Consider the following 13,259-nt stretch of genomic DNA (forward strand, 5'->3'; position numbering starts at 1 on the left):
CGAACATAATCAATATCTCTATCTTAAAATATTTTAAAGATAAGTGTAACATCTTTCTAATTTTCTGTCGGTTATTATCGTCTTATAAACAACGTTTTTTTTTTCAAACAGTTCTCCCGTCATTCAAATATAACTCAATGTGGGGTCATCTATATTTAATTTTTTGATAGAAAATAAATGGGCAAGGTAAATTGCGCAAGAGATAACACGAGATATCTTTATTTACATTAATGTCCTAGTCCAAGCAGCGGCCACGGTCAACGTGAATGCGTTTACTCCGACAAGTTACCAAATAAAATGATTGGTCAATACGAACTTGAACTTTCGTGTTTCTGCATTCTCACAAATATATAACTTTTTTAACATAATATATCTCGCTCTTATCCGTTTTTAAAGTCAAGATAGTAACAGTTTTGTATTTAAAACCTTTAATTCACGTTTAACTTTCAAATTAAACTATTATTTCTTTTAACTTTTATATTAAAAAATAATTACTTAAATATTAGGTACCTAAAGATCACTTTAATACTTTCTATAAACCATTCTTCTTTATGACTAAATTACATTCTATCTTAACCAAGCTCTTTCAAATTACCCATTATCAGGATCTTATATTTACGTACATCCGACAAACTCTTAATTAAACATTCATATAAACCAATTACTTTTATACAAATAGATTCAATTGTTTACACATAAATTTAAAACTAATCAACATTTTGGCACAATGTAAGACAAACGAAAATTGTATGTATTTCGAAGAAATCAAACATTTTAAAGTAATTATACAAATTAAAACAAATGAGGTAGTATAAATAAAGCATTGTTTACACTTCTAGTTTCTTAAGCCGGATCCACACGCCACTGTCCGCCGCGCAAGCCAGTGATGTGGCCTTGATCTTCATAGGGACTCGCGTGCGAGCATCTAGCGATAACTCGTAATTGTGCAAGAGCTTCACTAGTGCCAACTTCGATTGAATGTATCCTTGTCGAAGTCCTAGAATGTTATAAGTACGTTAGTTCATCTTATTTGAATATATTCGGCTTAACTGTTACGGAATTACCTGTGTTCAATAGTCTTAAAAGGCGTTTAAAAAATACGAACTTAAAAATTATACCTATTAACTCTGTTTACGTTAACAAAATATAAATTGAGACAAAATATAATCAAAATATTCTTAATATTATTTACGAAAAATAGAAGGTAGGTTAAAACGTGTTTTAATACCAAAAATCCGTGTGAATCTAATTATGTTCTTTTAAAGGATGTCGAGATTTTTATTGTTTTCATTGAAAGAAGGTTAATAAAAATATATACCAATGTCAAGTGTATTCAAGTTATATAATATGCATAATTGCATTTGGTAATGTCAATAAATTATAAAAGTAGACGTATACCATAATGTAATTTATAGATCTCTCCTAGTAATTGTCTTTAACTTTTAACTGAGGTAAGGCACAGCAGGCATTTCCTGTTCAAAATAAGGAGCAGCCCAACTAGGGTAGTACTTCGACCTTTCAGAAGAACACAGCTGAATATACTGTTTTCAAGCAGTATTGTGTTCCTGTTGGTTAGTAAGGTGACCAGAGCTCCTGGGGGGATTGGAGATTGGGTCGGGACCGCGCTTGCGATGCTTCTGGTGTTGCAGGCATCTATAAGCTACGGTAATCGCTTACCATCAGGTGGGCTGTACGCTTGTTTTCCGACCTAGTTATATTTAAAAAAATTTAAATCTATTAAGATGAGAGAAAAAAACGGCCCTTGTGTATTTTAAATTATTTTTAACAGGTACAACACAGGCATTAAAAACTTATTTACCTTCTAAAATACAATGTGTTATATTTCACACCCATTTAAACTATTGGATAAACCAACTATTAAATTAAAAACCATGTACGCAATTTTATGAATTTTCCTCATGTTAATCAAATATGAAGCAATTCTTAATAAAAGTGATGTTGGTAAAATCCTTCGCTGCTATAGAAAGGTAGACCTTGTTTTATATGAATCACATTTACTTAACATTACCTAAACATTTCCTCGGGCCTTCACCAAAAGGCATCCAATGACATGGATGCATATTCTTTTTGTTATCCGGTGAAAAACGTTCCGGCTTAAACTTCTCTGGTTCCGGAAATATATCTGGGTCCATTTGAATCGCGTTAATTGGTACAAACACCAATGTTCCCTCTTCTATAACTACTTCGCTGTTTGGCAGCTTGTATTCCTTTGTACATCTTCGAAACAATGCTCGCAGTGGTGGATACTTTCTCATTGTTTCTGAAATGGATAAATTTAACAACATAAAGTCTTAAACAATTTTTATTACAATTTAAAAATTTGGGACTTTCGGTGTCTCCCACGCGTAAATTCGGAACTTACTTTTTTCAATAAAATACGGAGTCACGGAATCGAAACTTAATGTTAGGTTACGGAACTAATGGTATTAATTTGTACAGAAGTGTGAAAATAACAGAAAGTTCGAGTTTATATTTATCTTAGGTATACGTTATATATCGGTAGTTAGGAATGGATTCATGGATTTAGGTCGTCTATCTCAATGTTGTCTCTACCTATGCTTTCATATACCTCTATAGTTTAAGTTCTTTGCTATAAGGGAACTATTTTAGCACACACGCGTAATTTATAAGACCTTTTGCAAATAATGATTGTCACAATCTAGTCGTAGAACGTTTCGCAATATTATTTGCCCGTGACACACAAAATTGCTAACGTATGTCCTTTATGATCAATTTAGAATTTTTAAAAATAATTATAAGTGAGATAAATTAAAAATTTTAATTAATTCTTCGATCTTTTTATATTTAAGAAATTACTACCTGTTTTACCGTTATGTTTTTTTTTTATTATTATGTATATAACTAGTCTGGCCATAAATACTGTTACATAAAAACTTTTCTTTTTTCAACTTTTTAATTATTATGAAATTGAAACACGTATACTTATTATTTTTAAAACTTATTTCGATTTTGCGCCATTTCACATATTTTTTCGTGTTCATTATCAAGTTACAATATGGAATGGGGTGTTAAAGAAAATAGGATTGCAGTGATTGCCTTGCACAAAGTAGGTATGGAGCCGTCGATCATATTCCAGACACTTCAAAAGCTTGGTATCAGCCGTATGTTCGTATATCGTACTATCAACAGAAACAGTAATACTTCGTCTGTCGAAAACCAGAAAATATCGGGGCGGCCGCGTGTTCTTAGAACTACAAAGGCTGTTAATGCTGTTAAAGCCAGAATTCGTCGAAACCCCATTAGGAAGCAAAAATACCTTATCGCAAAAAATGAAGATTCGCGCTAGGACTCTGTCGCGTATTATAAAACAAGACCTGAAGCTCGGTGCTTATCGCCGATATACAGGACATGCCCTAAATCAATCTTTACAATTAAAAAGAGTAGATCGATCAAAACGCCTTCTATCGCGATACGCAGGTGAAAGGCACAGAAATATTCTCCTTATCGATGAAAAAATTTTCATGATTGAAGAACACTACAATAAGCAAAATGACTTCAAATTATGGTCAGTTTTAGAGGACATGGCCTGTTTTAAACGACACGGCGAAATAGTCTCTTAAAAAATCTTTGGAGCAAGCAGTGGCGAAATTTCCCTTGGAAACAGTGCGTAAATCCATAGATTCGTGTCCAAACAGATTAAAGACCTGTATAAAAGCTAAAGGTGGCCATTTCGAATAGAATATTTTTTTTATTTTTTTGCTGAGACATTAATAAATATGTAGGTATAAATTTTAATATTTTACATTACTTCATTAAAAAAATACATTTTCATTTGTAACAGAACTTATGGCTGGACTAGGTATATATATGTACTGTGTGGCTACGCTACTGAAGAATATAGCCACCCCCTCTCTTCCCGTGGGTGTCGTAAGAGGCGACTAAGGGATAACACAGTTCCGTTACCACCTTGGAACTTAAAAAGCCGACCGTTGGCGGGATAACCATCCAACTGCTGGCTTTGAAATACACAGGCAGAACACGGGCAGTAGCGTCTTCAGTGCGACAAAGCCAGTACTGCGGTCACCAACCCGCCTGCCCAGCGTGGTGACTATGGGCAAAACACATGAGTTCACGTTATTTTTGGCGTAAACTTGTGGAGGCCTATGAGGAAGTCCAGCAGTGGACTTTATAGGCTGTAATGATTGATTGATTGATATATATATGTACTAGCTGATCCCGCAAACGTTGTTTTGTCATATATGTTATTAACCTCTTAATTCCCACCCTTTATAACTTAGGGGCCGTAGCGTGCATTTCATATAGGCAGAAAGGCACTGCCTAACTTGTCATGTTATTAAAAATGATATATAAAACATGAACATTACATATTTTAAAAAAGGCATAAACCGTAATTCAGTTTAAATCCGCTTCAACTAAAAAATCCGCCGTTGTACATGCGATATCAGCGCATCGCGCGAATCGACGACGGGCCATTTATGAAACTTCTGCCTAAAATCACTAATAAAATGTTAGAAATGACAGTAGGATATTATATAATCCTACAATTTTATAATGTCACGTGTCATATGGAATACGAACAAAGTATTGTGTTTTTAACATTGGTCGGTTTAACAATGAGAGTAGGCACAGCCTAAGAATAACCTGTCAAATCAAATTGTCTTGAATTCGATACCGTTTTTACTAATAATTATGATTTTTGACACGGTCGCATAATCGCAACATTCCACAGATTAATTTCATAATAGCAGTAATTTGCTTTGAGTTTTTCGTTTGTGCGTTCTTGTTATTAGTGAAAATATTAATATATTAGTGATGAATAAGTTTATTTGTGAAGTATGTAACGGAGACGTGTGTTTGATGAAAGTAAATAGTACATCGAAATTCAACACGTTCGATTTTATAGATAAATTAAAAATTGTTCAGGCGTATCGATTTAACACAAATAACAATGACGTTATAATTTTTCATTTATTAATAAATAAACAAGTACTTTCATTAAGCATACAATTTCGTAACTAATTAATAGTGTTATCAATGATTTCCTATGTTTGACACAAACGAAATTATCTGAGTGCCGGCCTTATGAGGTCACTATGTCTATCCAGTAACTGATTTGTTTGATAGGTATCAGTTGGTTGCTGTACGAGTATTTGTCTGCCTGCATTATTTGTATAAATGCACTTTACGTGACCTACCCCACCCCAGCCTGCAAAATAATGATATTTGTAATAGAAGAAATACTAATCGATAGATTTTCAAAAAATTCATTTATCAATATTTTCAAACAACTATATCTTTTGATGTATACAATATTTTAAATTGCTCAAAGTGTTAAAGAACTGCTCAAGTTGCATTTATAATTGCTCAAGTACAGTTTGGAACAGCTCCACTTTCCTTAATTTTTAAACAAATATAAAATATATAGTTCGAACAAATTTAACGTTTATATTTAAGACAGGTGAACGCTGCGTATGCGCATAGACAATGACGCGAAGCAAAAAAATTGCGAATATTTGTAATAAAAAAGATACTAATCGATAGATTTTCAATAGCTCAATTCAACTACGTTGTCCTTTTAAATTGCTCAGCTCAAATTATTTAATTAAAAATCAAAAAAGTCATTGAAAAATATTCATTTATCAATTTCGAGTTTTTTTCACGACTTTATTGATTTTTAATTAAATAGTTTAAGGTGAGCAATTTAAAAGGACAACGTAGTTGAATTGAGCTATTGAAAATCTATCGATTAGTATTTTTTTTTACAAATATCATTATTTTATTTGTTCAAACTATTTATATTTATTTAAAGATTAAGGAAAGTGGATCTGTTCCAAACTATACTTGAGCAAATATAAATGCAACTTGAGAAGTTTTTTAACACTTTGAGCAATTTAAAATATTACATCAAAAGATATAGGAGTTTGAAAATATTGATAAATGAATTTTTTTCAACGACTTTATTGATTTTTAATTAAATAATTTAAGGTGAGCAATTTAAAAGGACAACGTAGTTGAATTGAGCTATTGAAAATCTATCGATTACTATTTTTTTAACACAAATATCATTATTTTGCAGGTTGGGGTGGGGTAGGTCTTTACGTGTCCAATAATTTACTTGTCTGTTCTTGAAATTATCTAAAATCCTCTATTCCCAACAAAATTAAAATAAATTAGGAAAAAATTGTGAGAAAGTAAGTGCAGTGTGGCTGTCCATTTTTTGTTTGACTGCCTATCCTGTCTACTAACTTTATGCACGCCACTGCTTAGGGGTATGGAAAATAGTTATTTCGATTCTCAGACCTACCCGATATTACACACAAAATTTCATAAAAATCGGTCCAGCCGTTTCGTAGGGGTATGGTAACTAACATTGTGACTCGAGAAGTTTATATATAAGAATACAAGAATTTTATATATTTAACTAGGTCGGCAAACAAGCGTACGAGACACATGCCTGCAATACTATAAGCATCGCATGTGCGTTCCCGACCCAAACCCCAATCCCTCCCCCCAGGAGTTCTGCTCACCTTACTCATTATAAGAACACTACACCACCTAAAGCAGTATTATTTAACTGTGATCTTCTGCAAGGGCGAGATACTTCTCCAATCTGGTTGCTCCAGATTTTGACCAAGATACTTCCTGCTGTGCCCTACCTCAGTTAAAACGATACACAAAGAGTAGCATTAATTAGTAGGGTCAATTGCATTGTGTTAGCAGAACTTTCTTACGTAGAGTGAGGAAATCAATCTTTCTTCTCATCCTCCTAGATTTTCGAATATTTATCGCCTACAAGGTTTAATAACCTTAGACAGGATTTACACACACGTTGTAATATTATGGATAGGCCCACGGCTTATCTATCTTTGTACATAAAAAAAAAACCGCTAAAATATAATATGTATAATACACATAACTTCCAAACGAATACTCCAAATTTCATAATCCTTTTGTTTTTGCATTCTTTATGATAAAAACATGATTTATTTATTTTATTAATTGAATAATGAAATAAAGAAACAATATGTACATATTCACATTTATAAGTAGCAAAAGAAAACCATACCAACCAACCAACGGCTTGTACAATGCTACAGTTTACATTTCATCAAATGAGAACATCTGATGAAGATTTGTATAACAGAAAATGTAGTCGAAAGTTCGACAGAACAACTAGTAGCAGATAAATAGGAGTAACTTACCGTCGAGTATCATATTGACGTAAATCATTTCATTCTGTGCCTCATACGTGCATTCTCCTCCGTATTTTTTGAGCACTCTGGTGATTTCCTCCCTAGCCTTGACCTGCACGTGCGGGTTGAGTGCTAGTTCGTATGCTGCAAACTGTCCCGTGGTTGCTGATGTTTCGTACCCAGCGAACATGTAGAGCATTGTGTTAGACGCTACGTCGGTAATTGTAAAAGGACTTTGCATTTCGCTATCTAAAATATTACACAAAATTTGATTACATTACTATTTTGTAAGAATGAAGATTAGTAAATAATAATGGCTTTGTTCCAACCTTCTTTCATAAAGAAAGATTTATTCATTTTTTTTTAGAAAAGTTAGAGAAATAATATCCATATTTGTATAATATACTAAAACTGTGTGTTTAATACATTTATTTAATTCTATTTATTTAATAAAGAAATTTGACGAGTAGTTTTTTAGTTACTAATAATTTAAATGACTTCGACTATGTTAAAAATGTTCTCATTTTATTACTAGCCAATGTACATTGAGGTCGGATTTAAGAAAAAACTTATTTATATGTATTATTATTTATATTTATTATTATTTATATTTATTTTTATACATACAAACAAAACTGTTACCTTTGATATTTGTGGTTGAGTTTTCTTTCAACTCGATAAGGGTTTGGAGAAAGTCATTTCTTTTATAGTTGTGCTTGTATCTATATGCAACTGTTTCTTTCACTAGATTATAAAAAAAATTAATTATGGCCGGATTAATACGTTTTATCTTGAGTTTGTTGAAAAAATTAGGCATAAAAAATGCTAAACTTCTTATTACTGTCCTGAAAAATTAACAATAAATAAAAAATTATGTTCTCGTTTCTAATATTAAATAAAGTAACAGGACTATTGTGACTTAATCAAGGGGGATTATTATACAGGTATCAGAATCTAAAGACGCAGACACATTATCATTACGATATTTTAGTTAAACGCAGAACACAAGAGGAATCAAACTCAGCACTTTAAAAATTAATCAATTTAAAAATTAATTGTTAAAATCTCTATCTATATCTAAGATTTTTTTTATTTTTGTGTTACCCACATTAGGAATTCTAAACATTTTTGAATATCATATCAAAAATTGACCGCTCCAGCGGGGTTCGAACCCGCGTCTCCGACTTGCCGTGTCGGCGCTCTAGCCAATTAAGCTATGGAACGATGCACCCGCTCGAGCGAAATTTTCGATATGATAATTTTTAATTTTCGGTTTAAGCGAACCGTGGCGCCGTCTATAGTGAGCTCTTTACAGAAACCCGTAACTATTCAAAGTTTCATATTACAATGAAAATCTTTGACAGGAGACGACACCGTGCTATTTTTAATATCTAAGATTTTTTTTATTTTTGTGTTACCCACACATTAGGAATTCTAAACATTTTTGAATATCATATCAAAAATTGACCGCTCCAGCGGCTGACCGTGTCGGAGACGCGGGTTCGAACCCCGCTGGAGCGGTCAATTTTTGATATGATATTCAAAAAAGTTTAAGAAAAATTGATTTTTTACGAACATTTGCAATGAACGTTAATTAAAAACTACACTTACTAAATAAAACAGTCTTTCTAGTTACCGAAAGTACTCTTTATTTGAATAAAATTAAAATGTATGAATAAATAAAAGATGTGTAAATATTTTCAAAGTTAATGATTGTTCTCATAACCAATTAAGTAAGAATAATATGAAAAAAAAAAGACAATATTTACCAGTACAAAGAAATCGGCGTAAAATACTCCCGCCCGCGTAGATAAAATTCCGATTCCGGATTTTTTAATCCATTACACTCTACACCAAAACCGACACTTCCAATTATATCCATCGTATATTTTTCGTAAAATTCCGAAAAATTTACAGCTTCATGTTTCGAATGTTGCTCGTCGGCATAGTTGAGTGCGTCCTTAGCAATTTTTTCCACTAGTGGATACATACATTTTAGTTTACACGATGAAAACGCCGGTGATATTTTATATCTTAACGTTTTCCAAGCGTTACCGTGCAAATTAAATAAATGACCTGCCAAAGGATCGCCAGCGCCTCCAGAAAATATGCCATGTGATTGAAAGTAATCAAAATCCTTTATAAAAATGTGCTTTGCAAGATCTGGATCATTTATACTGAGGACCGGTTGATTAAAACAATACATTCCTATGTACGGCAAATGCTTATACTTGAAATAATTATCACAGTAAGGTTGGAAAAACTGTTCTTTTCTTTTAATAACATTTTGAATGTTTCCGAACGGGAATGTAGGTCTAGGTGCGAAAACTCCTCTTTTCGCCCAGTACGAAAACTTATATTGAAACCATAAATAAATTAAACATATAACAGTTACCACAAAAACTAATACTTCATTTTTTATAAACTGTATTGTCAAAAATGCCATTTTCACTTTTTTAAAAACAATTAATAGTAATTTTGCAACCCATTATTGAACACATATTATTTTTATAAATTCCGTTTAATAGTATTATTATTTTTAAATATATATTTTTTTAACTTCACAAAATAAACGCGTGCAATATCGACGATTGTTGCTCAGACTGATGGTCACCTTCAGCCTAACACATGTAGTCTGATCGTTAATTACAAAATCCAAGAAGGTCAGTTTCAAGCTAGCGTCACTCGATTATGTTAAAACTATTAAAATTTTGTAAGTCCAATATTTATAGAGCGATCAAAAACTTAATCACATGTATGCACAGAGCTACGTGAGAATAATTTACTCCACGACCTTATCGCTATTCTCTATGTGGTTTGAGTATGACTTGGTACATTTTTTTAAAAGCCTTGATCTTTAGCTTTAAACTTTCATGAACTGATCTAATTCACCACTAATTATAATTTATGAACTACTTCAACAAATCTGACCGAGTAGTTACTCTGTTATGTGCAATCAAATTTATAAATTTATATTATAATTGTGTAAAAGCCTACGTAATTAAGCGACGATTTTAATTGTAATTAAATTGTTGTAACACATTTACTTGACGAACAACGATTTAAAGTGTGCACAATATACGTGTGGACAGTGTTATCATAATATTATGAAAAGCACAACCTTGAATCGATTACAAATTACATTATTTATATATTTTGCTTTCGCATACGTTCACTACGAAAGCGACTGAATAAACAAAAATTTTATCAGTGACCCAGGTCCTGGTCCTAGCTCTGGTCACCTAGCTCACCAACAGGAACACAAAACTACTTGAACAGTATTATTTAGCTGTGGTCTTCTGTAAAGTCGAGGTACTACCCCAGTCGAACTGATCTATATTTTGAGCAGAAAATTTCCTGCTGTGCCCTACCTCAGTTAAACAAGTAACAAATCGAATATAATACATTTCTTGGTTATTTCTGCCTGTTAGTAATTATTCAGAATTTATTAATATTTCTGTCAGTAATAAAAATTGAAATTAGGGTTTTTTAACCGTCTTTCAAAACAGGAGGAGGTTCTAAATTAGATTGTATTTTTTTATGTATGTTACTTGAAAACTTTTGACTGGGTGCACCGATTTTGATGCACCGATTTAACTGATGTTTGCTGTAGTCTTTGCACGCATTGGAGGAGCGTGGTGGATTATTTTTTTTTATATCACTAGGTCGGCAAACAAGCGTACGCCTCACCTGATAAGAGACCTGGTAAGAGATTACAATACAATACAAATATACTTTATTGTACAACCAAAAACAATACAAATAACATAAAAGAAAAAGAAACAAGCGAGAAATAATAATTATAATAACAACAAAAAGGTACCAGGTAGGTAAGGGAGATTACCGTAGCTTATAGACGCCTGCAACGCCAGAAGCATCGCAAGCGCGTTGCCGACCCAATACCCAATCACCCAGGAGCTCTGGCCACGTTACTCACCAACAGGAACACAATGCTGCTTGAAAACAGTATTATTTAGCTGTGATCTTCTGTAAGGTTGAGGTACTACCCCAGTCGGACTGCTCCAGATTTTGAGCAGGAAATTCTTGCTGTGCCCTACCTCAGTTAAAGCTCTGATCCTTCTCCTACATGGGGAAAGAGACCTATCCCTAGCAGTTGGATATTTTAAGGCTGAAGTGAATTATTTTCTAGTCTGGGTGGGTTCTCGTAGGGATTTTCTACGGATGAAATCCCTCTTATTACCCATCGAGGGCCAGATGTATACACTGAGCAATCCCCCAGTAGTTTTCTATTCGGGATACTTGACTCATACGGCAGCGTAACGAGGGGAAGGCTGGGGTGTCATAGCCCCGAGTGGCACACGGAAGGCGGCAAAATAGCGACTTTTTCAATTAACAAAAAAAAATCTAAACCGTGCCCTTAATGTAACACACATAAAAATATAGTAGAGTTGAGAAACTCCTCCTTTTTTTGAATTCAAAAAAATTATATTCGTAGTAAGGGCGGCTATCATCATACACAACTGTAAAAAGAATTATGAAATCAAAACAAAACACTAAGTTTTTATAATATATTTTATTATAAATTTTATGGTTTTAATATAAAAGAAAATATTACTTAGTTATGATAAACAATAATATCTTAATTTTATATTACTTATAAAATCATATAAATAAATAAAAACTGTAATACAAAAACAATTGTTTTGCTACCCATCGATGATTAATATTTTGACGACATAATAGGCTTATAATAGGCGATCCGAACTAGAGACACTTCACCCAGATGGATGAAGTGTCTCTAGCTGAAGTGACTCTGCTTAATGGATAAAAATAATTTTATGTTTATTTTAGTATATAAGAAAAAAATCACAAGAGGGTTGTTGGCTGAAAAATTCCTGGCCTGGCTATATTTAATTTAGAATTGAAAAATTTACTTTGTATGAGATTAAAGAATAAATTTAATATACCTACAGTCGTATAAAGCCAGTAGAAAATGCAATCGTTGGGTTGTCTATTATTTTCCTGGCACATTTGTGGGTTGGTTATACATAATAAACAGGTATATTAAAATATATATTTATACTAATTGCTTTCACTTATACCATGTTTAATAATGCCATGTGGTGGCGGCCGAGTAGAATAGCACCACCCCCTTTTCCCGTGGGAATTGTAAAAGGGTCCTGGAGAAGGAAAACTTCATTTGAAACCCGCAATGGAGTCTCCGTCAAGAATTCGTGGCATAGCTCTAAAATGCGAAAGACTCCTGCAACCGAACTGGCTCCACACGTATCGACTCGTCGTTCCTGTGGGCCTAGCCAGTGAGGTCGAGAGGGTGGCGCAGAGCTTAGGAAACTCTGCGTTTTCTGCGCCATCGGGCGGCTTTTTTAAGTCCCAAGGTAGTAGTGGAACTGTGTTATCCCTTAGTCGCCTCTTACGACACCCACGGGAAGAGAGGGGGTTTTATTCTTTAATGCCGTAACCACACAGCATAACAATTTAATCTTAAAATATTGTAACTAAATTCTTATTTATAAGACTGTATAAATCTAAATAAATGATAGAAATAGATCAAATACGGTAATTATATATTGTTTCTGATAAAAATGTATAGATGGAATAAGATCTTAGACTATAAGACTTGCTTTATTGTAGCAAAACTGGGAGTTAATTTTAAAATCTACCGACTGGTCTAAAAATTGGCAATACTTAAATATAGTGTTATTTTATACTTTATCTATAATATAAAAATGAATCGCTGAATGTGTTGCTAAGCGCAAAACTCGAGAACGGTTGGACCGATTTCGCTAATTCTTTTTTTTAAAATATTCCTTGAAGTACGAGGATGGTTCTTACGGAGAGAAAAATTCTAAAAAAAAAAATATAAATCTCCTGAAAAAGTCTAAAAACAACACTTTTCTATACTCCCATACAAAAGATTTGTGATAATACTTAAAAGTCAATTTGAACTTTAATACCATACGATAAAGTTTGTGTTAGGCGATACGAAGTTCGCCGGGTCAGCTAGTATTCTATATATCCTTTTAAAATAAGTTTTTCTACCGTCATCTTGTAATAGTCAAAACTTTTAATATCTATTTAAAT

At 32.9% G+C, this 13,259-nt stretch overlaps 1 protein-coding gene across 1 annotated transcript; it reads right to left on the reverse strand.

Moving 5' to 3' along the window:
* Positions 1-462: 462 nt before the first annotated feature.
* On the reverse strand, positions 463-9,642 carry LOC123662468 (probable cytochrome P450 6a14). The gene is made up of 5 exons (XM_045597310.1): positions 8,966-9,642; positions 7,839-8,041; positions 7,206-7,445; positions 2,030-2,281; positions 463-997 (listed from the first exon to the last, which is right to left on the reverse strand). The coding sequence occupies exons 1-5, from the start codon at positions 9,640-9,642 to the stop codon at positions 828-830; spliced, it is 1,542 nt and encodes a 513-aa protein (XP_045453266.1). The 3' UTR covers positions 463-827.
* Positions 9,643-13,259: the final 3,617 nt, after the last annotated feature.

This window comes from Melitaea cinxia, chromosome 18 (assembly GCF_905220565.1).
Source record: "Melitaea cinxia chromosome 18, ilMelCinx1.1, whole genome shotgun sequence".
Lineage (NCBI taxonomy): Eukaryota > Metazoa > Arthropoda > Insecta > Lepidoptera > Nymphalidae > Melitaea > Melitaea cinxia.

Excerpts from the sequence above, each read along its gene's own strand:
- LOC123662468 (XM_045597310.1), bottom strand. The coding sequence starts at position 9,642 with ATGGCATTTTTGACAATACAGTTTATAAAAAATGAAGTATTAGTTTTT. Across the intron at positions 2,282-7,205 it reads CGTCAATATGATACTCGACG|AAACAATGAGAAAGTATCCA; the intron begins GTAAGTTACTCC and ends TATCCATTTCAG. Across the intron at positions 998-2,029 it reads AGGCCCGAGGAAATGTTTAG|GACTTCGACAAGGATACATT; the intron begins GTAATGTTAAGT and ends ATAACATTCTAG.